General features: G+C 47.8%; 1 protein-coding gene across 1 annotated transcript in view; it reads left to right on the top strand.

Moving 5' to 3' along the window:
* Slit3 (slit guidance ligand 3) overlaps positions 1–24,694 on the top strand; it is a 659,658-nt gene that overhangs the window by 521,809 nt on the left and 113,155 nt on the right. Inside the window, exons 10-12 of the mRNA XM_004661033.3 lie at positions 10,409–10,480; positions 17,063–17,134; positions 21,173–21,244. Coding sequence (XP_004661090.2) covers positions 10,409–10,480; positions 17,063–17,134; positions 21,173–21,244 — 216 coding nt within the window. The remainder of the gene's footprint in view (positions 1–10,408; positions 10,481–17,062; positions 17,135–21,172; positions 21,245–24,694) is intronic.

Below are 24,694 nucleotides of genomic sequence, written 5' to 3'. Positions count from 1 at the left end.
CTTCCTCCTCCTCCCCTGCAAATGCCCTTCCATTCCCGAGTCCTTCCACTGCGTGACCTTCCCTCATTTGTGCTTTCATTCAGCAGTTGTTCTGTGCTGGAAGAGATACCAACAAACAAGGTGAACAGATGCTGTTCTGTTAGCCTGGGCATTCTAGATGGAGGGCATAGATAATCGTGAAACAAAACAAATGACAGTATGTTAAAAGGTGGTGAGTTGTATGGAGAAGAATGAAGCAAGGACAGAGCTTGAAGCAGGTGAAGGGATAAACAAGAGATTGTCTGGAGGAAGAGCATTCCACATAGAGGGGCTCTAATGTGAAAGGGCCCTGAGGCAGGGATGTCCCTGGTATACCAGAAGACTAGTGTGACGGGAGTGGAGTAAGCCACAGGGAAGGGAGTAGAGGATGGGGTCAGAGACTCAATGAGGAGGCAGATCATGGGGCATTTTACAGGCTTTAGTCGTACCCTGATTAACATGGGAAGAAACATGACTTACTACCATGGAGTTCTAGTTTCGGCTTTCTTCATCTATTTCACTAGCTTTCCTGTCTCTCCTCTAAGATCTTGCCCAGCCTCAGAGGGCACAAGCTTGCCTCCGTACCCTTCATGCAGGCAGGAGCTCGGGAGGAAGAAGCGGTTTCTGCCCGCTTCCCGCCCCCTCTGCAGCCAGTCTCTCCTGCTCCCCTAAGGCTCCGCCCTCCTGTGCCCTTTCCCAGAGTTTGTGGGGCTCCTGCACACCTCTTTGCTCTTCCCTCTGCTTCCCCACCCATCAGCTCTCCTCCCCGTTCCTGTTGTCTTCTCTCTCTCTCTCTCTCTCTCCCCCCCACCTTTCCTTGTTTGCTCCTCCCTTGCTTCATTTTCTCCTTTCTCCCCACCCCATCACCTTTCCACATCCCTCGCTCCCCCGTGGCATCCTCTACTACTTCACACTCTGCCCTTCTTCTACTTCTGGAGCCCTCTCTGTCCACTCCAGATGGGACTCTGGCCTTCCCAAGGTGAGTGTTCTAATCAGAAAGCCTATCGCCCTCATCTCCTCATAGACTCCCCTGAATGGTACCCCCCTTCTCTCGTTTCTTTCTCCTTCCACCTGCCAGGTTTCATGGCTTGTCTTTTTCCTTGGCCCAGATCCTGAGTCACGGTCTAAAGGAAGGTTCCGGTCTAGGCTGTCAGACTGGAGCCAGTGGCCCATACCCCTTCCCACCTTCCTTCCCACCTTCCCCTCCTGCTTCACAGCTGACCCTCCAGCATGGGCCTCACAGGTACACAGCTCCTGTTTCCAGGAGAAAGAAACTGCGCATGCCAGCAGTAGATGTGTGCCCAATGCGGACCATACCTGGGTAGTTGGGCTCTCATCTGGACACTGAATATTAACACAGACATTACTAAACTGGGATAGGAATTGACAAGAGATTATAGGATCATGACTGTTCCCCAACATTACCTAAAGGGAGAATGTTAAGCTAATATTCTCCAGGTTTCTAGAATCCTTTGTTGTTATAATCAGAAATACCCTTTAGCTTTTCAAAATGATGGGTACTGAAGACAGAGTGTGTATATGGTGCTGTAACTCTAAATCGGTATTATTAAAATATACACACATATAGATTGCCTTCTCTGGCAGAATTAAAGATATATACCTACCTATGCTATGAAATTCAGAAGTCTAGAAATAGGTAGGGTCTTTCCAAAAATAAACAACCACCAGGTGATTGACCGTGGTCCTCAACAGACCCCTCCACACCAGCTCTGGCTTTGCCTTGTAGCCATTGGGAGGTAACTTACCCAAGTCTTGCTTTCCTTGAAAAATTCGGAGTGTAGTGTTATTTCCTCAGCTATCCGTAGGAAGGTGAATGAAACAAATGTGCTATAAAATGTTCAACACTGTGGCTGACACACAGGCTATGTGACTGGCAGTTACTGTTACTTCATAATAACCACTTCAACGATCACCACCAATTTCATTAGGGGGTGGTGACAAGGGTCCTCAGAGCCAGAGTTATGTACAGAAAAGACACCCCCATCAAGACAAGTCAGTTCTTTGAAAAGTTATGGTTGAGGGAATCAGTTCCATACAGAGGCTAGCCACATGCAGCAGGACTTGAACCTGAGAGTAGCTCATCTCCATGCTAATGCATGCAGACGTGGTAATAAGGCTGTCCCTGTCTGTGGGGCACCCGGCCGTCTGCCAGATCGATGGGGTCTCGCAGTGCCTGCCTCATCCTCCTGCGTGGTGAAATGAAGCCTGGAAGTGAAAGCGGAGAAAGTAAGCCTTCCCAGTTCTGGAGGATAGCTTGACTGGTGACACGTAAGAGGGGACTTTGGGAAGGTGCTTGTGCCTAACACCAAGAAAGCCTGGGCAGGAGGGACCTGTGTGTTAGCTTCAAAGTCTCCAGAGCAGCCAGAATGGGTTCTCTTAGCAGTAAGAGGAGACCAGCAGGGGAGTTGGAGCCAGGAAATGAAAAGCAGGGTGTGTCCCTGGACAGAGGGCATGTCTGGTTTATCAGCCTGAAGACACCCAAATGAGGTTTTTTCCTTTTGATATCAAGGCTTCTACCACTTGCCCATGACCACTACACAATCCAGATATCTCCCCCCCCCACACACACAACATTTGGAAATGCGTGGTACCATGTGAGACGCCCCCCCCACACACACACACAACATTTGGAAATGCGTGGTACCATGTGAGACGCCCCCCCCACACACGCACACACACTCACTCACTTAGGAATGCTTGGTACCATATGAGACCCCATCACACATAACACTTGGAAATGCTTGGTACCATGTGAGGTCTCCCCCACACACTCACTTAGGAATGCTTGGTACCAGGCTGGAGGGAGAGATGGCTTAGCGGTTAAGGCACTTGCTTGCAAAGCCAAAGGACCCAAATTTAATTCCCCAGGACCCACGTAAGCCAGATGCACAAGGTGATGCAAGCATCTGGAGTTCATTTTCAGTAGCTGGAGGCCCTCTCAAATAACTAAATAAAGATAATTTTTTTTAAAGATGAAAAAAAAAAAAAAAGAAATGCTTGGTACCATATGACCCCCCCACACATACTCACTTATGAATGCTTGGTACCATGTGAGCCTCCCCAACACACACTCACTGAGGAATGGTTGGCACCATGTAAGCCCCCCACCCCGCCACTCGCTCACTTAGGAATGTTTGGTAGCATGTGAGCCCCCTTCCGCACTCGCTCACTTAGAAATGCTTGGTAGCATGCGAGCCTTACATCCTCTCTCATTCCTTCGCCATTACCAATTCTTTCAAATCACCTTAACCTTGGGAAGTGATCTGTACTCCCAGCACTTGGAAGGGGTGCCTATCTCTCATGCAAAGCAATCTGGCAGACTGTCTTAGATTTTTTTTTTTTTTTTTCAGAGAAGTGTGTGCTGGTCTCCTTGCATGCCAGAGCCAATTCCTCTAAAAATAGCTTTCTTCCCGAGAACCCACGGTGAGATGGTTCACTGCAGATTTTCCTCGAAACTAGGCTCCCATCAAGGGCACTGTTCACATTGCTCCCTGGCGTTTCTCTGAACTGGCTCTAGCCTCTGGCCAGGAGAGAGTCAGAAGAGAGCCAGAGGCCCACACGCTTCTCTGTTCTCAGTGTTCAGACCCCCTCCTGGGCCTTCAAATGCCTTGGAGGGACCATATGCACCGAGAGCCCCATCTGCTCCATCTTCTTCCAGCTTTGCTCAGAATGCCCACGTGGCGTCCTCTTGCATCTCATGTCTTGTATCTTCTGCTGTGGAAAGCAAGCTGATTTGATGGAGAAAGGCTGTGGATAGGTTCCAGTCTTGAGCTTTAAGTGAAAGCCTGTGGGAGAAATTATAGCTCCAGTCTCCATCCTGTCTGCTCTCAGCCCCGTTATAGTCTAGCAGAGGTGAGGAGATGGCTGAGCCATAGTAAATAGGCCCCCACTACACGGGTCACTCCCAAAAAAATAACCAACCAAACCAGTGAGTGGAGCATTCTAGAAAGCAGACATTAGAGATTCCTAAATGTTCTGCAAGCACCTGGTTTCTGAGGGGCTGGCCCTGGGAAGAAGGAGTAGATGTAGACAGTATTAAAAATCTGATCAGGCCTCAAAATTGCTCAGAGCCTTGGAGTCAATCATTCTGCATTTGAACCCTGGTGCTGACTCTAACTTTGGGCACAGTTCTTAACATCTCTGGCCTCAGTTGTCCCCTTGAAAAAAATGCAGATTAACCTACCTCCCTAGACTTTCCGAAGGGGATTCAATAGCATAACATGTGGAAAGTTAGCATAATGCTTGGAAGCTACTGAACAATGGAATGTTAGGCACATATGTGACATGACAGGATGATTTAATCTTGAATTCCTCTACTGTTCATTTCCCCCGAGAGTCAGGAAAGCCCTCTGCAGGCATCTGCACACATGCATTTAATAAGAGGAGCAGGTTTGGTGCGATGTCAACGTCTCCGTGTTCTGTAGGTAATGCCAGGTGCTCTGCAGATAGTCTGTTCGGGATGGCTCGTGTCAGCTCGGCCTGCATTCATCTCTCCTGTGGACTACATGTGCACACTTACAGGAAGATGCTAGATGCTAGGACTCACCACAAAAGCAAAGGTCAAAAAAGAGACAGGGCAGAAAGGGGCTGTAGAAGTCGGGATAGGATACCAGGTCACAACCTTAAAAGGGACCTTTATCCCTATTCCAGTCATAGTAAAGTGTCAGGAAAGAAAATGAACTTCTAGACTCTAAGATGTTGCCTAGTCTCCAACCAAATGGCCCAGAATGACTTGAGGGAAGAGTAAACATTGGGTTCTCTTCCTTAAGAGCCTCGAGGGCTAAGAAACTCTTTCTTAACTGACAAAGACTAAAAGAATAGAGGGTGTTCCTCAGCCTTGAGACAGCACAGCCCTGCCATGCACTAGCTACCTGACCTTGGACGAAATGACCTCCTGTGCCAGTTTCTTCCCTCATAAAACAGTATTAATAATACTGCCTACTTTGTAATTCTGTTGAAAAGAATAAGGTGAACCAACTAATAGCCTCAAGTGTTTGTGATTAACCCTGCTGCTGAGTTGCCATGGGTGGAGTCTTTCTGGAGGTGATGTGTCATGGGGGGCGGGCCTGGGGACTTCACAGTCCAGCCCACTTGCCAGTGCTGGCTCACTCAGATGTCTCCTTCCTGCCGTGCTGACAAGATGTGAGGCCCTGGCTGTTTGCTGTGCCATGTTTTCCCCACCATGATGAAACTTCCTGCTGCGGTTGCCTTCTTGTTGCTGGGATAAGGCACCTGACCCAATGCGGCTGATGGAAGGAAAGTTGTACACACCTCCTCCAGCAAGGCTCCAATTTCCAAATGGCTACTAGCTGGGGACGCTGGCATTCATAGCATATGAGTGTATGGGGGACACCTAATTCAAGCCATCACCCTTCCCCTCCAAACTGTAAGCTTAAATAAACTCTTTCCTTTCACAAGTTGCTTCTGGCCAGGCCTTTTGTCCCAGCAACAGGAGTAACTGCTCTAGCCAGTATGCAAAGACCACCCTGCTGAGATAAAAAAAAAATCCCTCAATAAGTGATAGCTGCTCATCACATTACCACCATGAGCAGCAGCTCAATATGGCTCCAGCGCCTCAGGTCACCTACAGACATACCCGTGCACTGGACATGCCTTTGCCACCTTCTCTGGCATCACATGGCCAGAAAGATATCGTGTTCATTTTCATGTTTGCAAATGACAGATCATTAAGAGGGCACCCGAGGAATTAGGGCAAATCAATAGAGGGTACAAATGGCTGAAATCACCATCCGACGTTCGCGTTGTTTTGGCTGGTGCAGGGACACGCTTGGATGTTTGATTTGTATGTTTGTTTTTATGTTAGTTCTATTAAATCAGCTTGCCGCCTGAAGAATGTTTGCTAGACAAAGCAAGACACATGTGCCAGTTAAGAGAGGCCTAAAACAGCTGTTGGCTTCAGACACCTCCTGAAATGTGATGGGTTTTGTTAATGCTAATTCTTCTTTTTAATTTTTTTTTCTCTCTCTCTTTCTTCAAGGTAGAGAAGGGGAGATAGAATATGGACACATTAGGGTCTCCTGCTACTGTAAACAAACTCCAGACACATGCACCACTTTATGTATCAGGCTTTACATGGGTTCCCATAATCAAATCCAAGCCATCAGGCTTTGCATCAAGTACTTTGATGCTGAGCCATCTCTCCTGCCCACCAATGCATCTTTCTGTTCTTTATAGTCAAGGGTTTTGTCACTAGGAGACTACATCATGTGTCTCTGGGCTGCAGGACTAGGTAACAGGTTAATATACCCAGGGACCCCTGCTGCATGGCAACTGCATGTACCCTTGTGCACATATGTGTACCCGCTAGTTTTGCCTCTTAGCAGAGGAGCTGTTTTCCCTGCAGATGATCCGGCAAAGACTAGAAATTGAAGATTTAATACAGTGGTTGAGGGTCTGAGCTTTAGAATCAGACAAACTTGAATTGAAATCCCAGCTTAGCCCCTTCTAGCTTTGTGAATTTGGACAGGTAAATTCAAGTCTCTGAGCCTCAAATTTTTCAGGCTTAAAGTAGGGTTAGGGGCTGGGAAGGTGGCCTAGTGGTTAAAGCCCTTGCTTAAATTCCCAGGCCACCTATGTAAGGCTGAACAGGTGTTCATTTGCAACAGCAAGAGACTCAGGTGTACACACACACTCACACAAATAAATAAATAAATAATAAATATTAAAGTAAAATAGTGTCAGAGGGGTTGCAAGTTCCAGGCCTACCTGAGCAATATAAGGATACCCTGTCTCAAATAAGGAAAGAATCAAAGAGAAGGTGTTTGTAACAAATATGATCCACTTCACAGAGCTCTAACTATTGTATGATACACCGTGTAAAACTCTTTCCTTAGTACCTGACATCTATGCACCTGACACCAATTACCTCTTACTGCTGTTGTCATTGTCTTTTTTTTTTAATTTTTATTTATTTATTTATTTGAGAGCGACAGACACAGAGAAAGACAGAGAGAGGGAGAGAGAGAGAATGGGCACGCCAGGGCTTCCAGCCTCTGCAAACGAACTCCAGATGCGTGCGCCCCCTTGTGCATCTGGCTAACGTGGGACCTGGGGAACCGAGCCTCGAACCGGGGTCCTTAGGCTTCACGGGCAAGCGCTTAACCGCTAAGCCATCTCTCCAGCCCTGTTGTCATTATCTTTACCCTTGCCTTTGCATTTAAGGGACTTTGGTTCCTCACAACTACCTTCAACACCCCCAAGAAGTCCCTAATCCCTCCCGGGGCAAGGTTAGTCCATGTCCTGTCAAGAATCCAGTGAGAGGCTGAGAGCCTCAGACCCTGGATGAGCAAGTCCAAGGAGTGCAGGGTGCCAGGCAGGGTCTCTGTCAGGGCCAACAGGATAAGCGCAGAAGTCGTAGGATTTTTTTGGTTCAGATATCTCACCTTGTACGTCACCTGCAATGCATATACACTGTTATTACCTGATCCCATAGCCAAGGGAGAGGGGTTGCTTCCGGGACCGTCCATGAGGCCTAGAATCCTCAGATGATCAGGTCTCTTATATGAAATGTATATAACCTATAAACCTCCTCTTGTCTATTTTAAATCATTTCTTTGTAAAAAAAAAAAATTAACTTCTTATGTTTTCATTTACTAGAGAGAAGATGGGGGTGTGGAAATGGGCACACCAGGGCCTCTAGGCACTGCAAACAAACTCCAGATGCATGTGGCACCTTGTGCATCTAGTTTACGTGGGTCCTGGGGAATCAAACCTGTGTGCTTTGGCTTTGCAGGCAAGAGCCTTAACCATCTCTCCAGCCCTTACGTCATTTTTTGACGCAATACCTAATATAGTGTCAATGGTATGCAAACAGATGTTAGATGAAAATGTTTAGGACATAATGACATATTTAAAACAGGTGCAGTTTTTCTTTTCTAGTTTTGAACCACACGTGGATGAATCCATGAATGTGGCGCCCATGGACAGGGAGGACTGAGTATAACTTTACATCTCCTTCCTCAGCTCTGAGAGCCTTTGTCACTGAGTGTCTGCTTGCACGATGTCAGCAGGGCCTTAATCCCTTAAGCTTTTCTATGACTTTTCTGGGCCTTGTTTCTCCTCATTTCCACAAATGCAGACAGCAAATGTGACCAGTATATGGAAAAGAGGGTCATCGTTTCTACCACTTATACTAGCTCTGCCACTTTGGACAACTTATGTGACCCACCACCAAGTCTTCTTAACCTCAACCTACAAATGAGCCAATATAGCTTGCTGCACAGATAGTAATCGTCATAATCAACTTGACTCCAGAAATAACAGCTCTCCTTCATTATTATGGTAGCAATAAACTTTGGTTCTGAGATGGGCCATCCTTGGCTCATCTCTGTCAGCAGATCCTAAGGCCTCGGAGCCGTCTCACCTCCTGCATATTGCTCAAGTGGAGGTAATCTGATTACCAAGTGCGCTGTGAGGCTGCAGACCTTACCCCCAACCCTTGTCTCTTGGCTGCAGTAAGGACCAGTAAGTCTCCTATAAAAATCCAAAGGGGTCAATCATCCTCACAGACAGTAGTTCTCTCCAGAGGCAGCAAATAGCTAAAATCCCGAGCCAGAGTGGCAGGTGAGTGGTGAGATTGCGGGAGAGTGCATGCCACCTCGCTGGCAGCCCAGGAGACTTGTGGAGCTGCTGCCTTGGCTGAGAAGTCCCTGCTGAACTCTCCACTCAGCTGGAAAATGAGAATGTCCTTGGAAAGTCTGCCAAGGCAAGCTGCCGCTGCGGGCGGCTGTATTCAGTAGCCCATAGTCCCCGAGAACCTTTGGCAAGCTCTGGTGACTCACCACCAGCCAGTCAGCCAGCCAGTCTCTGTCAAGCCTGCCTGTGACTGCAGTCCCAGGAAAGTGCCCTCCCCACCCCTTCCACACAAAGGCATTGTTAATAGACCGTGGCAGTCTCATTTGTAGACTCTATTCATCCGGCAGCCAAGAATGATCTGTCCTGGAGCTCCCTCTCCTCTCAGCCGCCCTTCCTTTTTCTGCACCCCCCCACCCACCCAAACCCTTTCCCCCCTTCCTCTTGCCTGGAGAGTGATTTGTCTGTGTTATGGGTAGGCCTGACAAACCATTTCACATTAGCAGCTGAGATGTTGTTTGAAATGGGAAAATTGCTGGCAAACTGCTCCATTAGCGGTCCCAGTAACAAATACTCCGTTCCCCCAATGAAGATGAGATCGCAGAGGCACAAATTAATACGACTGTCTCCCCTACTCTGCAGTGGGGATTACTCTTCAAGATGAATGGTTCCAGCCTTGCCAGAAATGTGCATCCACTAGACCTAGCCTCTGAGGAAACCGGTTCCTCCTACCACCACCCCCCCCCCCCCGTTTCCCTCTTACCCCACCCCCCCAGCCTCCTTCACAAACACATACTTTTGTGTCTTCCCAGCTGAGGGTTTGGGGAGCAGCCCTGCCAAATGAGGAGCTGATGAAAAGATCTGTACCTTGGGGAGAAGGGAGATGGATGGGGTTGAGATGCTGAGCCCTCAGCCTGGGCCGGAATGCCATTCATCATCTGTAATAGTGCGCCCCGCCTCCTGCTCATGCCTGTTTCCCACCACACCTGTGCTCAGGGATGGGAAAGCATTTGAGAGATCAAAGAAACCAGAATGGAAGAGCTCACCTACTCCCCATGGCCCCTTCTCTTCCCGAGAAGTTTTGGGCTCTGACATGAAGCATCCCTTACTCTTCTCAGAATAATTTCAAGAAGTCTACATGAAGTACACGCTACCAATTCCAGCAGTAGCTCAGGGGAGTGGTCCACGCTGGGTCCCTGGGCTCTCAGGATGTCAGGAAACCAGTCTGATGAATGTCAGGCCAGAAGCCTAACGATTTTAAGGTTGTTTCACCACCATGTTAAAACAGCCCATTGCAAAGCAGCGGAGTGAAGTCAGCCCTTGACATTTCTGCCCATTAGCTCTGTGTATGAAATTTTAACAGAATAACGACATGGTTCCGTGACAGATAAGCTTTGCTGGACCATGGTCCATCTCTTTTCTTATTTATTCTCCTTTTCCTTCATGCCTTCCACATTTTCAATACTCTGCCCAGTTACTTCCTACAGCTTTCTTTGAAGAAGCCAGCTGCCTCCAAAGGCAGCTTATAGTCAAGCATGAAAGCTCCCAAGAAGCAAGCCTTCCTTTTTCCAAGGACTCCTAGGCCCCTGGATGGTGCCCTGTAGGCAAAACCTGGACTCTCTGGCTATAGTGTTTGTCCTGTCTCCTGCAACTAGGACTTGTGCCTTGTGTTGACAGACACCATCCTGTCCTCAAGACCAGAGGACACAGCCGCCCTCGGTAGCTCCTTGTTGACAGATGGATGGTTAATTGACTCTACTCTGCTCTTGTTTCCCAGACGTCTAGAACAGAACTCCATCAAATCCATCCCTGCAGGAGCCTTCACCCAGTACAAGAAACTGAAGCGAATGTGAGTTTCCCCCTGGGGAGAAATGAGTAACCCTGGTTGTCTTTACAGTGTGGGAGGGGCTCCCAGTGTCTTCACTGGGTGGAAGGGACTCCCAGCGTCTTTATGTGGTGGGAGGGACTCCCAGGGTCTTTATGTGATAGGAGAGCCTCATAGTAAGCAACCCGCCCCATCAACATAATGCATCCAGTGCTCCGGGACAGATCTGAGCTGAACTACTCTCCTGACATTGGGTGGGAGGAAGTATTGTGGGCAAGTTGTGAGGCCTGAGAGCTAAGAGCTCCACAGATTATAAAGAAAAGGGAAATTATCTGTATGGGAGAAGCAGATGAGTTGCCCCTCCCCTCCCCCCGATAAAGCCACGCTGGCCATTTGTATTATCCTTGACTTTGGCGACATGAGCATAGAATAGGAGTTTCAACAGAGGCATGACAGTGGCCCCACATCTTTACACACTGCCATCACTGACACCCCAACAACCACACATGCGCTTGTGTAATTAATACTTAATGGATGTCTGCTACTAAATTCTGGATGGCACAATCAACAAAACTGAAAGCTTTACTCACAAAGCTGCCATTATTTCAGTTGAAAGAGAACAGAAAACAAGTAAATAAACACAAGAAAGAATGATGCATGTTGTCTTCCAGCCTGAGTTTTCCCACAATGGCTTCTACATGCAGGTGGCCTGATGAAGGGAAGGATGGGTGTGAAGTCCCAGAGGGACCGTCGCAGACAGCAGAAGGGCAGGCGAAAGGCATGGGGGTTGTGCATGATGGTCTGTGGTCACTAATGAGTATTAAGTGACAGAGGACTGAAGATGACAATTGTGTTGGAGGAGCAGGTAGGGACGCGGTCACAGGAGCGCTTTGTACCACAGTAAGGACTTCCTCCTCTTTCTAAATGGAACAGGAAGTCCTGGAGGGCATGAGCCACATGTGGACATATATGACTTGACTTGATCATAGTCATATGACCTGCTCATGGGAGGACCCAGGATCACAGTGTCTGATATCTCACCCACCACATCACACTGTCACCTGCTAACAGCAGCATGCTCTACCATCCCTACCACAGCAACATTTAAAATGACAGCACCACTGTGTCATCCCCGTCAATGGGGACAATGTTGTCATGCTCACCCATCACATGATGACCTTGAGCCACTCGGCACTGGACTGTCTGAAGAGGAGTCTGGCAGGGTTCAGGAAGGACCCAGCTGTGTTGTTGCCAATATTAAGGTTCTGGAGCGAGACCCCTTTCCTCTTTTCCAGTTTGGAAAAATCATTTAGACTACCCCAGTGCTCCAAATGTTGTCCTCATTCTACTCGTTCGCTCTCTCTGACCTCTACCCACAGTCTACAGAGTGAAAGAGAGGGCAGGTAGAAATATGCATGGACTCCGTCCTGGCTTTTTTTATTCCTTCTATACCAGACCAGCTCACTGGCTTCCCTTGAGCAGAAGGGCCTACATTAACCAGGCTTGCTGATTTCTTTCATGTTAAAAATAAACATCCCTGAGAAACAGTGGCATTAGTAGGTTTTACCCTCAGATCTCAGGAAGCCAACTTCCCATCTAACTGGAAATCCAAAGCAAACAAGATTCTCTCCTGGTGCAAGTCCAGAAGTGGAAACTAACTTAACGAGCCAGCTCAAAGCACAGGCTTCCCCCCCGCCCCTTGGCAACATCCCTTCTGGAGGAGCTGTATAAATATAGGCCTTAATATTTAAAACCTTGGGTCATTAATCTCCTGGTGTCCCTGCTTCCCAGCTCGCTCTCCATGCACCCCCCCCAATTCATTTTTAAAGCCCAGCTTGATTATGCAGGCTGATAGTAATTCCAGTGAAAAATGACAAGTTCAGTCACTGCCCCAACCGATAGCTCTTGCATGATTTAAGTCACTGCTCTAATTTTTTGTGAAGTCCAGGTAATTTAGAGCTTGGCTGTGTTTTACTGTCCTTTCTCCACCCTATTGGAGTTGCCACGATTGGCATATTCAAAATTCATAAGACCTTCTCAGTCACGACCTGGAAAGTGAATTTAATTTTTGATCACTTCTGATGCTACTGATATTTATTATGATGCCCTTCCCCTCCCCAAACACCACAAGGGAACAACAGTAGGGAAAAGAGCCCCCACTCTAGGATTTTTTTTGACTAATAGAACTTTAGAAATACAGACTGATATTTAATGGTATGGGCTATGTTAAATCCAGGTGAGATTTCAAATCCCTAAATAGTGAATTCCTCCTACATGCCCATGACAAGTTTCTCCATGATATTTAACAGAAGAAAATTCCCCCCATCAACTATGACTGAACCAGTCTTTAAAAAAAAAAATGGAGTTATCCATGAATGGTTCCATCTCTACCAATTTCTAGCGATTACCTCAATATGAAGGAAACACGCCGGATAAAACCCAGTATCAAAATAGAGAGGCCATGCGCAGGGAGAACAGACCCAGGAGGTCTTCCATGTGTTTTCACAGAGTTGATTTGCTGGCAGCTGTAACACCTAGAGGCCAAGTTTATATTGTGCAGCCAGAGTTCTGTGAAGCTGGGTGTGGGATTGAGCACCTATAATCCCAACTCAAGAGGCTAAAGCATTTAGATGACATTTTTGAGGCCAAAATTGGCTGTTTAGTCAGATCATGTCTTTAACAAAAAGTTCTTTTCATGCGTATACACTCAGATCAATCTACCACAGACTCCAGAACTTTCTAGACTCACCCTTACATGCTCTGCTTGCCTCCTGCATGCACTTGAACTTGCCCCCTCTGTTCTAATCTGGAAAAGTCACTCACTCCTAGAGATTTATTAAATACACAGATTGACACATTCCTCTGGTAGTCCCAATACCCAGCTAAGCAAATAAGACTCTTTGGGCGCATTTTAATTTTTTTGTTTATTTTTATTTATTTTATTTATTTGTGAGCAACAGACAAAGAGAGAAAGAGGCAGAGAGAGAGAGAGAATGGGCGTTCCAGGGCCTCCAGCCACTGCAAATGAATTCTACTTGTGTGCACCCCCTTGTGCATCTGGCTAACATGGATCCTGGCAAATCGAGCCTCGAACTGGGGTCCTTAGGCTTCACAGGCAAGCGCCTAACCACTAAGCCATCTCTCCAGCCCTCTGGGTGCACGTTGTGAGAGTCACTGGTTAAGAATGACTGTGTCATGCAGTCAGCTCTAGGACCACCTCTCTATAGACTGGACAAGGCTCAAGCTTGGAGCTCAGTGACAACCAACCCTAGTCTGTCTGTTCCCTGCGTTGCATATGTGTCCAGGAGAGTGAAATAACAAGTGTGTTGAGATAACAGTCAAGCAATAGATAAATAGGTCGCACACACCTTTAATCCCAGTGCTCAGGAGGCAGAGGTAGAAGGAGCGCTGTGAGTTCAAGGCCAGACTGAGACTACATAGTGAATTTCAGGTGAGCCTGGGCTAGAGTAAGACCCTACCTCAAAAAAAAAAGAAGAAGAAGAAGAAAGAAAGAAATAGACAGATCTGTACCTAAATGACAGTGTCAAATCTTTGGTGGCTTCAGGTCCTTGATGTCTGAGGCTGTTGATTCCTTACTAATATTTAAAATATAGTATATAATCTCACTATGTACTTGTTACTTTTCTCAATCATTGTGACCAAAAATACCTTACTGAAAACAAGTTATCAAAGAAGTTATTTTGGTTCATAGTTTTTTGGCTTGTTTTTTTTTTTTTTTGCAATTTTTTTATGAGAGAGAGAGAAAGAATTGGTGTGGCCGGACCTCCAGTCACTGCAATCAAAGTCCAGACATGTATACCACCTTGTGCACATGTGAGACCTTGCACACTTGCATCCCCTTGTGCATCTGGCTTACATGAGATTTGGAGAGTGGAACATGGGTCCTTAGGCTTCTCAAACTTAACTGCTGATCCATCTCTCCAGCTCTTGGTTCACGGTTTTAAAGGGGATTCCGTCCATCACAGTGGGGAAGACATGGCAGTGGGAGCGTGGAGCAGCTGGTGGAGTCAGTATCAGGAAACGGAGAGCTGAATGTTGTTCTGAGCTGATCCCTCCCCTTTTCCCTCATCCTTCAGCCCAGGAACCCAGCTCGTGGGATTTGCCACCCACATTCAGTGTGGGTCTTTCCTGCTCAGCTCATCCTTTCTGGAAACACCCTTTCAGACACCAGCAGAGATGTGTCTCCTAGGTGATTCGAAACACACTCAAATGACCAGTGAAGATTCACTGTCACACACACGGATTCTTAAAACATCCAACTCAGGAAAACAAAGAACAGAATAGGAAGTATCAGAGGTTTATTGTGGAGATAAGGATGGGACTCCCAGAGAGATGCTGGTCTAAGGATACAAAATTCCAATTAAACAGGAGGAAGATGCTCAAGAGGTCTCTTGTGCCGCACAACGGCTAGAGTTAATAGCAATGCATTGCATATATTGTTGAGGGTAGATTTTAAGTGTGTTTTCACCATAAGCAAATAAGAGATATATGGGGAAATATATATGTAAAGTAGCTGATTGAGCCATCCCATAATGAGTACTTATTTTAAAACAACATGCTACACGTACATAAATATAAAAACAATTAAAATAGGAGGGAAAAAAAGGAGACCTAAGTGACCTCTAAGATCAGTTTCAACCTAAATGACCACCTCTCCAATTCCCACTCTCTGCCATCTCTAAAACCAGAAGAAATCTCACATTGTGCTATAGCCCTGGGGCATGTTGAGACTAAAAGTTGTGTAATTATGGAATGAAAACCAATCTGTCCCACACGGCCAAACCCCAAATCCACAGTGCTTCCTCTTGCACGCTAGATGTCTGGGCACCTTGAAGTGACATCCCAGGATCAGGGAAAAACGAGTTCGAACAGGCTTCCTCTTTGTCCTGGATCTGGCCTGAGGAGACCTTGCGTACCTGCCTGAAATGCTTTCCTAGACGGAAACACTGAGGGTGGGGAAGATTAGGATAATCCAGGGTATTTGCTTGTTAAGACCGTTGTACAAAAATGGAGCGTTGAAGAAAAGCCCAGTGTAAGCTGACGAGTTTGCGAGCACAATCTGGATTTGTTGGAGGGGATCTTGCCAGCTAAGGGGATAAACCAGACAGCTGTGCAGAAGAGGCCTTAACCCAGGGGGCATCTTTCAACTTTACAGGCTTTGGAAACTGGAGGGAAGGGAACAGAGGTTTAAGCAAAGATTGTTGTGTGGGCCTTCCCAGGGAAGACAAGGGAGGGGGACATGATCAAGGGCACTCCCTTTTGCATGCCCTTAGGAGACTGTGACTAAGTGCCCGGCCTCACTGGGGGCCATCATTTATGAATCTGCTCAGATGTGCTTTCTTCTCAATATCCACTTGTCTCACCCTCGTTGGCCTGCTAAGACCTCAGCGCTCCCTCTTCTGCACAGAAGCAAGGGCCCATTGATTTATTTGGTTAAAGAAAAAAGAACCAGAGAGGCTTCTTGTCACAGGAGATCGGAGCATCTCTCCTGCCACTGACAAGAGCTTAAAGGCCAGCCCTGAGCTAATGACCGAAGGAAGTCCTCCTCTGTGAAGAGCTCTTAGCAAGGACCAGTGGCCCAGTTCTCACTGGGACACTGAAAGGGTATAGCCAGAGGCCTCCTGCGAGGGGTCGGGCTGAGGTTCCCCTGCACACACCGGCCAGGTTAGTTATCGTGAGTGATCCAGTATTTCCAAAGCCCCGGACATGCCCGCCTTGCTGGGCTTGACCCAAATGGGGAGCACTGCCAGCCAGCCACAAGCCCACGTCTCAAAGGCATCTCCAGAGAATCTCATGGTACGCTTACATCATAAGGCCTTATATCATAGGCCCAAAGAGCCACATTGAGCCTGATAGAGGCTTAAGTCCCTGCTCAGAGACAACTTTCAGATCAGGGAGAAAACATCACAGGGGAGGTTAAATGACTCAGGTCTTTCAAGGACATAGTCGTGTTGTGGGGTGTAGTTCAAAAAAGTGATGTTTACAGAAACCTGTCCTAGCCTGTGGTCGGTGGGGCCGGTGCTTCTCCATTGGTACCATTCAGCACTCAACAGTGAACCTACAGCCAAGTCCTGGCTGGGGGCTGGGTTTTATTTGTTTCATCTGTTTCAGTTTTTCAGGCAAGGTCTCACTATGGAAGCTCAGGTTGACCTCCAACATATGGTCCTTCTGGCTCAGGGTCTTACTATTATAAAGCCCAGTCTGGACTCTATCTCACGAGTCTCCTGTCTCAGTCTCCCCAAAGCTGGGATTACAGTGTAGCAGCATGTCCAGATTCTGGGTGTGTTTCCATACCTGCACAGGGATGTCCTACCATACACACAGTCCTGTGTCCCAGTCAAGCCACCACGGGTGAGTGAATAGGTGAGCAATCTTTAATACCCAAGAAAAATGATACAAAGCTCCCATGGTAGTGGGGTAGAGGCTCTTTAGGCATCCCCTCTTGTGCTATGAATGAATAAATTGCTTAACTGATCAATTAATCCTTACCATTTTTAAATGCCTGAACTGCTGGGTGCATGCTTAAGAGTGAGCATCATCACACCTGTGAGCCGTGTTCTCAGACTCTCCCGTTCACATTTGCAGAGACATCAGCAAGAATCAGATATCGGACATAGCTCCAGATTCCTTCCAGGGCCTGAAATCACTCACGTCGCTGTAAGTGGGACCAGAATGACTGTGTGTGGAGGTGGGGCGGGGGGGGGGGGAGGGACGCGTCCATATATTTCAAGAGGTGCTTATCAAGGCTTTATGTTCCCTTACACACTTGTGGCAATCTAGTAAAAAGAAACAAATATTTCTTCAGGGGAAATTGATCTTGGGGAATATTTCTACAACTCCAATGCGTTATTTTTATTGATTAAGTGCCGGCAGCTCGCCCAGTTATTGGCTTCTAATTCGAATGCATCTTCGACTCCGGCTCGGCTCCCCCTCCCACAGCATACTGCACGGCGCTGTCTCGGGGGAGGCCTAGAGCAGAGAATGATAATTTAACTCTGCAATGAGAGCCCACTGCTCCCCACCTCTTCCTTCCACGTATGTGACCTTGTCCAGGGAGAGGAGTTCATTTCCTGCTGCAATTTTCAAGGCTTTTGCTCTGAACCAAACATATGGCCTTTTTTTTTTTTTTTTTCCTGAGGCAATACCTATCCCACCCCATCACCATTCCTTTCTTTGATTTTTTTTGGGGGGGGGAGAAGGGGGCTTGAGGTCAAGTTTCGCTCTAGCCAGAGATGACCTGGAATTCGCTATGTATTCTCAGGCTGACCTCAGATTTACAGCAATCCTCCTACCTCTTCCTCCCCAGTGCTGGGATTAAAGGAGTGCACCACCACGCCCAGCCATCTCTTTGATTTTTGAAGCCCATATGGGGAACCAAATCCTCACTGACCAGAGGCCATAAGACTCTCCTCCCTCTGTTTAAGATGGTGAGGTGTTTGCCCTCATTCCCTCTGTAGCTCGCTTGGGGCATAGGAGAGTTGAGGGAGCCTTCTGAGCATGTCTCCTCAGGCAGAAGGGGATCAGTGATTCCTTCCATCCCTAACATTTAGTGCTGACCATACCCACAGCATGGACCAGCAGCACTGATGGGTCACTGGCTGTGTACCAAGAAGCATTCTAGAAGTCTTAAGAGTTTAATCCTCTCAATAACATAAACTGTGGTATCTATAGTAATCTCTCTTTCACAGTGAAAGTTGAATGATGTAAGCTCCTTCACTTTTTTATTAATGTGTTTACACATAGAGAGATGAGAGAGAGAAAATGAGAATGGGTATGCCAGGGCCTCCAACCACTGCAAACCAACTCCAGATGCATGTGCCTCTTTGTGCATCTAGCTTTATGTGGCTACTGGAGAATCAAACCTGGGTTGTCAGGCTTTGCAGGCAAACGCCTTAACCACTGGGCCATCTCTCCAGCCCCTCCTTCACTTTTTTATTCCTGGTTATCCCTCTTGACAACTCAAAATCACACCAAGTACATAGTTGTTAAAAGACACGCAGCCTTCCAATGAGCAAAGTGATATATGGAGCGTCCACAGCAAAGGTAGGAAGAAGAGAGGGAGAGACAGAACGTGAGCCCAAGGTGTCTGGCTCCAGAAGTCCCATTCCTCATCTCCCTGCTGTGGAGCTTCTTGACACAATATGGAAAAGGGTGACATCAGATACAGTGATTTCATCAATGGATGTATTTATATTATCCAGTGACCTGTTTGTTTCCTTCCTTACCCCACCCCCAGACAAAAAGGAGGGTGCCACAGGCCAGCTAGCCTTACTTTGTCTCTCTTCACAAACTGTTCTCCTAATTTCTGAGTGAGGAGGTAACAAGATGAACCCCTTCCCTGGCCTACTGCACCCCAACTGGGCAGCGGCTGAGGACAGGGACATCTCTGATTCAGGTGGTGTCTGCTGCCTACAGAGTAAATTAGTTTCATTTATCACATGGAACATCTGGCTGGGTTATCAAAGACAGAACCTTGTGTGAGATTAGTGTCTGCTTAGTGTGCTGAGTATTGGAGGAGAGGAGGCGCTGGGAGAGCCTGGCACCGGAATCCCATCACCACGCCAACCCTCCATGCCCCTTGTCTCCTCTCCTTCATCCAGCATGTGGGAACAGTCTCAGGACAGTGATCTGCCTCCTGTCTTGAAGAAGACAGAAATTCAAAATCTGGCGGCCAGACATTTAAATGACATACCACCAGCCAACTTAGAAGCACAGACCGGGCCTTAAGTGAAGTATCAGCCTTCTCTGAATTCATTCATCTCTTTAGTAGATGCCTGCTGTGTCCTGAGTAGGGTCCAACAATGTGGCCTGGAACTGGAAAGACAAGACCCCTATGGACCTATGGAGCTGACAGCTGAACACAGACACACCCAACCCCAGCTCACAAGGGGCCAAGATAAAGGGCTAAGAAAAGCCCTGTCTCCCCAGACATGGACATTCATTCATTCACTCCATAGATGTTATACTGTCCCTTGTTCCATCCTCCACTCCAGGGACCCAGCCATGGGTGTATTCTATACTGTGGCCACACTCAGAGAAGCTGGTGGGGGAGGAGCACAAAAATCAAGCAGAAACAATGTTTAAGTGACATCATGAGGCACGAAGGTAGCCGCTAAGAAGGCACAGAATGAAATAATAGGTGGCAGCAGATATGAACTGAAACACTAGGAGAGGCCTCCCAAGGGAGAGATGTTTGGGCAGGTGAAGGTATTCAAGACAAGACCTGAGCTGCAAAGTCAGCCACATCCACGTGCAGGTGCCCCTGAAGTGGAGGAATAGGAAGGTAGCTGACCTGCCACGCTTGGGGATGTCCCACCCTGAGGCATAACTGGTGGCTTGAGGACCCTCTACCCTAACCCCCAAGCCCCTTCCCCCCACCCCCCACCATGGTAGCTTCTGTTACACTGTAAGTTCTGACATCCACTGGGACGAGAAGACAGTGACGTTCCTACACTTGGCACAAGGAACAGTGGGGCACTGATATGAATTACAAATGTGAGCCTGCACCATCATACTGACTTCTATTTAGTCATTAATTTGTTGAAACATTAACAAAACACACCTGCAGGCTGACGGAGAGAGCGCTCACTCTTCCACTCCCAGTGGCATCTGGAAATGGGGGCTTTGCTTCATCATTCCCATTTACCATTCCCTCCTCCTCACACTTTGCCTCCCCAGATAAGGATCAGCATGCATTTGCCACATGAGTGAGATTGAACATTGTACTTGGTGCGTGTACTTTGGAGCCCAAGAAGAGGTTTTAACAGAAGCAGACCAACCAGGTCTTCCTTAGCTCTATTCCTTGGTCAGAACAGAAGCTAGAGCCCAGAGACAGTGCAGTCTGCCATTGGACAAAGCAGAGAGAGGCCAGGAGGGTCTCTCTAGGTACCTGTGCTTAAAATTAACACAGTCCAAGCTCAGAGACCCACTGGGCTCAGGATGTGAGAGGCACACACACACAGCAGATTTCTTTCCCCATCCTCAGACATCACTAAGCATGAGGCCAGCGTATAGTAAGCACTGGTGTGAGGGACACTGTGGTCCTGAAAGAGGAAGGGCAAATCCCAGTGCTCTGAATTTCTGGGTTCCTAGACATACAAGGACAAGAAAGGTGGATGGGAAGTGTACAGTGTGGTCATTTTGGATGGCAAAGCTCCTCTGCCTCCACCATGAGCTGGGGCTCAAGTCAGCAATCCCTGTGCCATTAGGAGATGCCCTTGGATATCCAGAGCCCTGTCTAGATGGATAATGACAGCACTCAGCTCAGGAAATCTTAGGATGCCGTGGGATTTTAAAAGGAAACACTCTATGGGCTGGTTCAGCCTGATCAATACCCATTGGAGGCAGGCCACTGGCTTCCCACACGGGGCTTACTTGCTGCGAGGCATGAGTCACGCTTGCAGCTCAAGGAGATACCACAAAGGGTGGTACCTTCTTCCCAGTGGAGATGACCTATGGGGCTGTCCAGGAGGATGGAGTCCGTGCTGCCTTGACTCCAAGACACTCACATCCCGTCCCCACAGCAAGGGTTGTATTGCCTACCTCTGTCTTACTGAGAAGGGACAGATGAGGTAGGCCAGGAAGGCAGAGGACCTGAGGTCCTGCACCCAGAGCTGACAGAGGTGATGGCCTCGTCCATGAGCAGGCTGCAGTAGCTTCATGCTGTCATAATCACGGCCATCTTCTCTCTTCCAGCGTGCTCTACGGGAACAAGATCACTGAGATACCCAAAGGACTGTTTGATGGGCTAGTGTCCCTGCAGTTGCTGTAAGTAGAAACTTGGTCACTTTCGGAATCTCTGGGAGGGTTTGAAGGCATTTAGCCAAAAATGTTGGGCTATCCTCTGGAGAGTTCTTTCAGCTTTATGTGCTCACCATGCTGACATAAAGAACTAAGCTGCCCAACCCCCACCTTCATGGCATGGTTTTTGTGGCCCAAGAATGAAGGCATTGGCAGAGAAGGCCATGGTCAGTGTGCATAAACCTGAGTGATATAAGCCAGAATCCTGGCCCATGCATAAGTTAGGAGCCATAGGTTTGGGACAAGAACATTTAAAAAGTACTAAATCTTACAGGAAGAAGTATCTTGCAGAGGTGTGCTAAGAATTGAGGGGACTCAGGCTGGAGAGATGGCTTAGCGGTTAAGGTGCTTGCCTGCGAAGCCTAAGAACTCATGTTCGAGTCTCCAGGTCCCACGTATCCAGACGCACCATGGTAAAAGCATACAATGCCTCACATGTGCACAAGGGGGCGCACACATCTAGAGTATTTTGCAGCTGCTGGAGGCCCTGGTGCACCCATTTTCTCTCTCTCTCAAAATAAATTTTAAAAATTTAAACAAAGAAAAGATTTTAGGGACCTAATACATTCATAAGCCAAACTCTAATACCAATGAAAGCTAAAACAGAGCTGCTACGAGGCAAGTGACCTTGAAGAAGGTGGGGGTGGGTGACATCATCAGGGAGAGTGGAATTAGTCACTGGTGACTCTATCTGGGTGAGATATGCCTGGGGGAGTGTTTGTTTCATTTAAGGGGAGATTTGTTGCCTTGAAATTTTAAGCTCTGGGATTATTCAATTTGCATTTATTTCATTTTGGCCATTTGAGCTTAAATGTTTGAAGAAGATAATTGAACTCTGATGCAGAGAAGGAAGGAAAGGAATTCAGCTTAAGCTATAACGTAAGGTTTTGTGGTGAGGGAGAATCATTTCTGGTGTGTGGCCGGATATATAGACTTGCTGTGAGTGTTGAACCATGCATGTGAGTGTGTGTGTACCTACGCGTACCTATCTGTGCTGTGACTGGCACATGGTATTAGGAATTGACCTCGAGTACCCTATGAACAGTGGAGAATGCCAAGTCTCAGAGAGGTAGACAGCTTTCCCTCGGTCACACAACCAAACAGGTGTGGAAAGCACAGTGAAAGCTACATGATCATGTGGCCTGAGAAGTTTTTAGCCTTCTGAATATCACACGGTATGTTTCCCACAGGCCTACATCTACATCTTTGCTTGTAAAATCATTTCCATGGCACAAATCCCAGCACTCAGAAAGCTGAAGCAGAAGGCTCATGAAGTACAGGCCAGCCTGGGCTACATAAGAATTACAGGCCAGCCTGGGCTACATAATGAGACCCAGTATCAAAAAAAATAGGAAGGAAGGGAAGAAGGAAAGAAGAGAGGGGGAGGGAAGAAGGGAGAGAGAGAGGGAGGGGGGAAGGAAGGAGAGAAGGGAAAGAGGAAAGAAGGAAGGGAGGTAAAGAGGGAAGGAGAGGGGGGAAAAAAGAAGGAAAGAAGGGAGGGAGGGAAGAAGAAAGGAAAGGAAAGGAAAGGAAAGGAAAGGAAAGGAAAGGAAAGGAAAGGAAAGGAAAGGAAAGGAAAGGAAAGGAAAGGAAAGGAAAGGAAAGGAAAGGAAAGGAAAGGAAAGGAAAGGGAGGAAGGTCACCTTCAGGTCTTAGTGTCCCCCAACCTCCTTTGTCTAGCTACAGGGGCCACAATGTGAGTGTGTGGGCCAGGTGCCCATCCAGATCTGCATCAGCAGGAAAGACAGGACCAAAGATACAGGGAGGCAGGTGGGCAGCATATATGGGATTGGCACCCGAGGATGCTTATAAAAAGAGGAAGTAGGACTTTTCCTCCAGAGCCCTTCCCATCTCATCGCTTGACTCCCTAACCTTCTCATGTCCTTTAGACTTGGCCCTGGATAGATTGTGCCAGGAGAGCACAAAAATATGGATCATACCGAGATGAAACACCCAGCAAGTTTCTGGGCAGCAAATCGAGCCTAACAAGTCAGTGTTATTTGATGAAGCTGAAAACCAGAGAGAGAAAATGTCTGCCTGTTCTCTGAATCTCCCTGTCTCTATCTCCACATCTCACTGAGCGCGTCTCTGTGTGGGCAGGTCTGTGTTAAAAGGCCTCCCCCAGCCCCACCTCCCCGAAGTCTTTAAGTCAGGTTTTTAGAACGGCATGCCAGGGCTCTGCGGGGAGCTGGGTGTTTCACAGACGGTGTTCTTTGCTCTTAGCAAAGAAACTGCGCTATTTAGCTGCTGCCACAGGGCTGGTTAACTACAGCCATGAATCCCCAGGAGAACAGTAACAATAGCATCTGCCTGGAGGTGGCCTTGGGGGTGCTGTGTCACACCAGGCCAGTGTGAATGGCCTTATTCCGTGTTTGTGAGTGAAAGGAAAGCAGTGCCCTTAGAGCCAGGCATGGTGGTATGCACCCTTAATCCCAGCTCTGGGAAGGAAAAGGTGGGAGGATTGCTGTGAGGCTAGAGCTAGCCTCGGACTACTGAGGGAGTACTAGGTCAGCCTGGGCTAGAGTGAGACCCTACCTTGGGAGGAGGGCAGAGAAAATAAATAAATAAAGCCCTTGTACGCACTAAGAAAAGCTAGCATGGGAATCAAAGTGTCTGACACCATGAAGGGTACCGAAGCTTCTAGGAATTGTGATGCAAAAGGCACATGTTCAGGGAAAGACAGTGTGCTCCCTGTGTCTAGCTGACAACAGTCAGGAGCCTGGTACAACCAATGCCATCACGAGCAGATGGAATGGCCTCTCCGATGAAACTTCTCCCTCAGCGGAGACCAGGAGTTGACCCACCTCAGACAGGCTCTGCAGAAAGAAGCCACAGGCAGGGCTGGAGTCGCCCTTGCTGGTTCTGACCTGCTGTCAAGCAGCTGGAAAGGCCGGGAATAGTTCTAACCGTAGAGTCCCCCTGACTGCAGATTGAATTTCTCCTTGTTTGGCTGGACAGCTTAGAATACCCAGGTTGAATAGGTCATTCTCTTTCCCCAAAGGCTTCCCATGAGAAACTTGTCATTTTTTTTTCTTCCCCCTTCCATGACTAAAATGATTGGTCCCCCCCCCCTCCCCACCCAGTGGAGATGGCTTTTCCATGCCAGGTGGTCCTGGATCATTTCTTTCTGGCACGTGTGGTGTGTGACACTAACTGCGACCAAGTGGACAGACGCGGTGTGGTTGGGAATCCTGCCCTTCGGCCTCTTGGTTGCTCGAACTTTTTGGTCACCTTTCCACACGCGCTCAGTCGGGTTGGAGAGATGGCAGTTAAAGGTGCTTGCTTGCAAAGAGGCCCAGTCCAGCATGTACCCTATCAGCCCGCCCCCCCCAACCCCTATGGTTTTCTTGACGTGCTGCCTTGGGCAGATGGCCAGCGCTAACAGTATAGTCTCCCAGACACTCTCAGAGGCTCTAG

Source organism: Jaculus jaculus, chromosome 6 (assembly GCF_020740685.1).
Source record: "Jaculus jaculus isolate mJacJac1 chromosome 6, mJacJac1.mat.Y.cur, whole genome shotgun sequence".
NCBI lineage: Eukaryota > Metazoa > Chordata > Mammalia > Rodentia > Dipodidae > Jaculus > Jaculus jaculus.
This window is presented reverse-complemented; position numbering and strand designations above follow the sequence as displayed.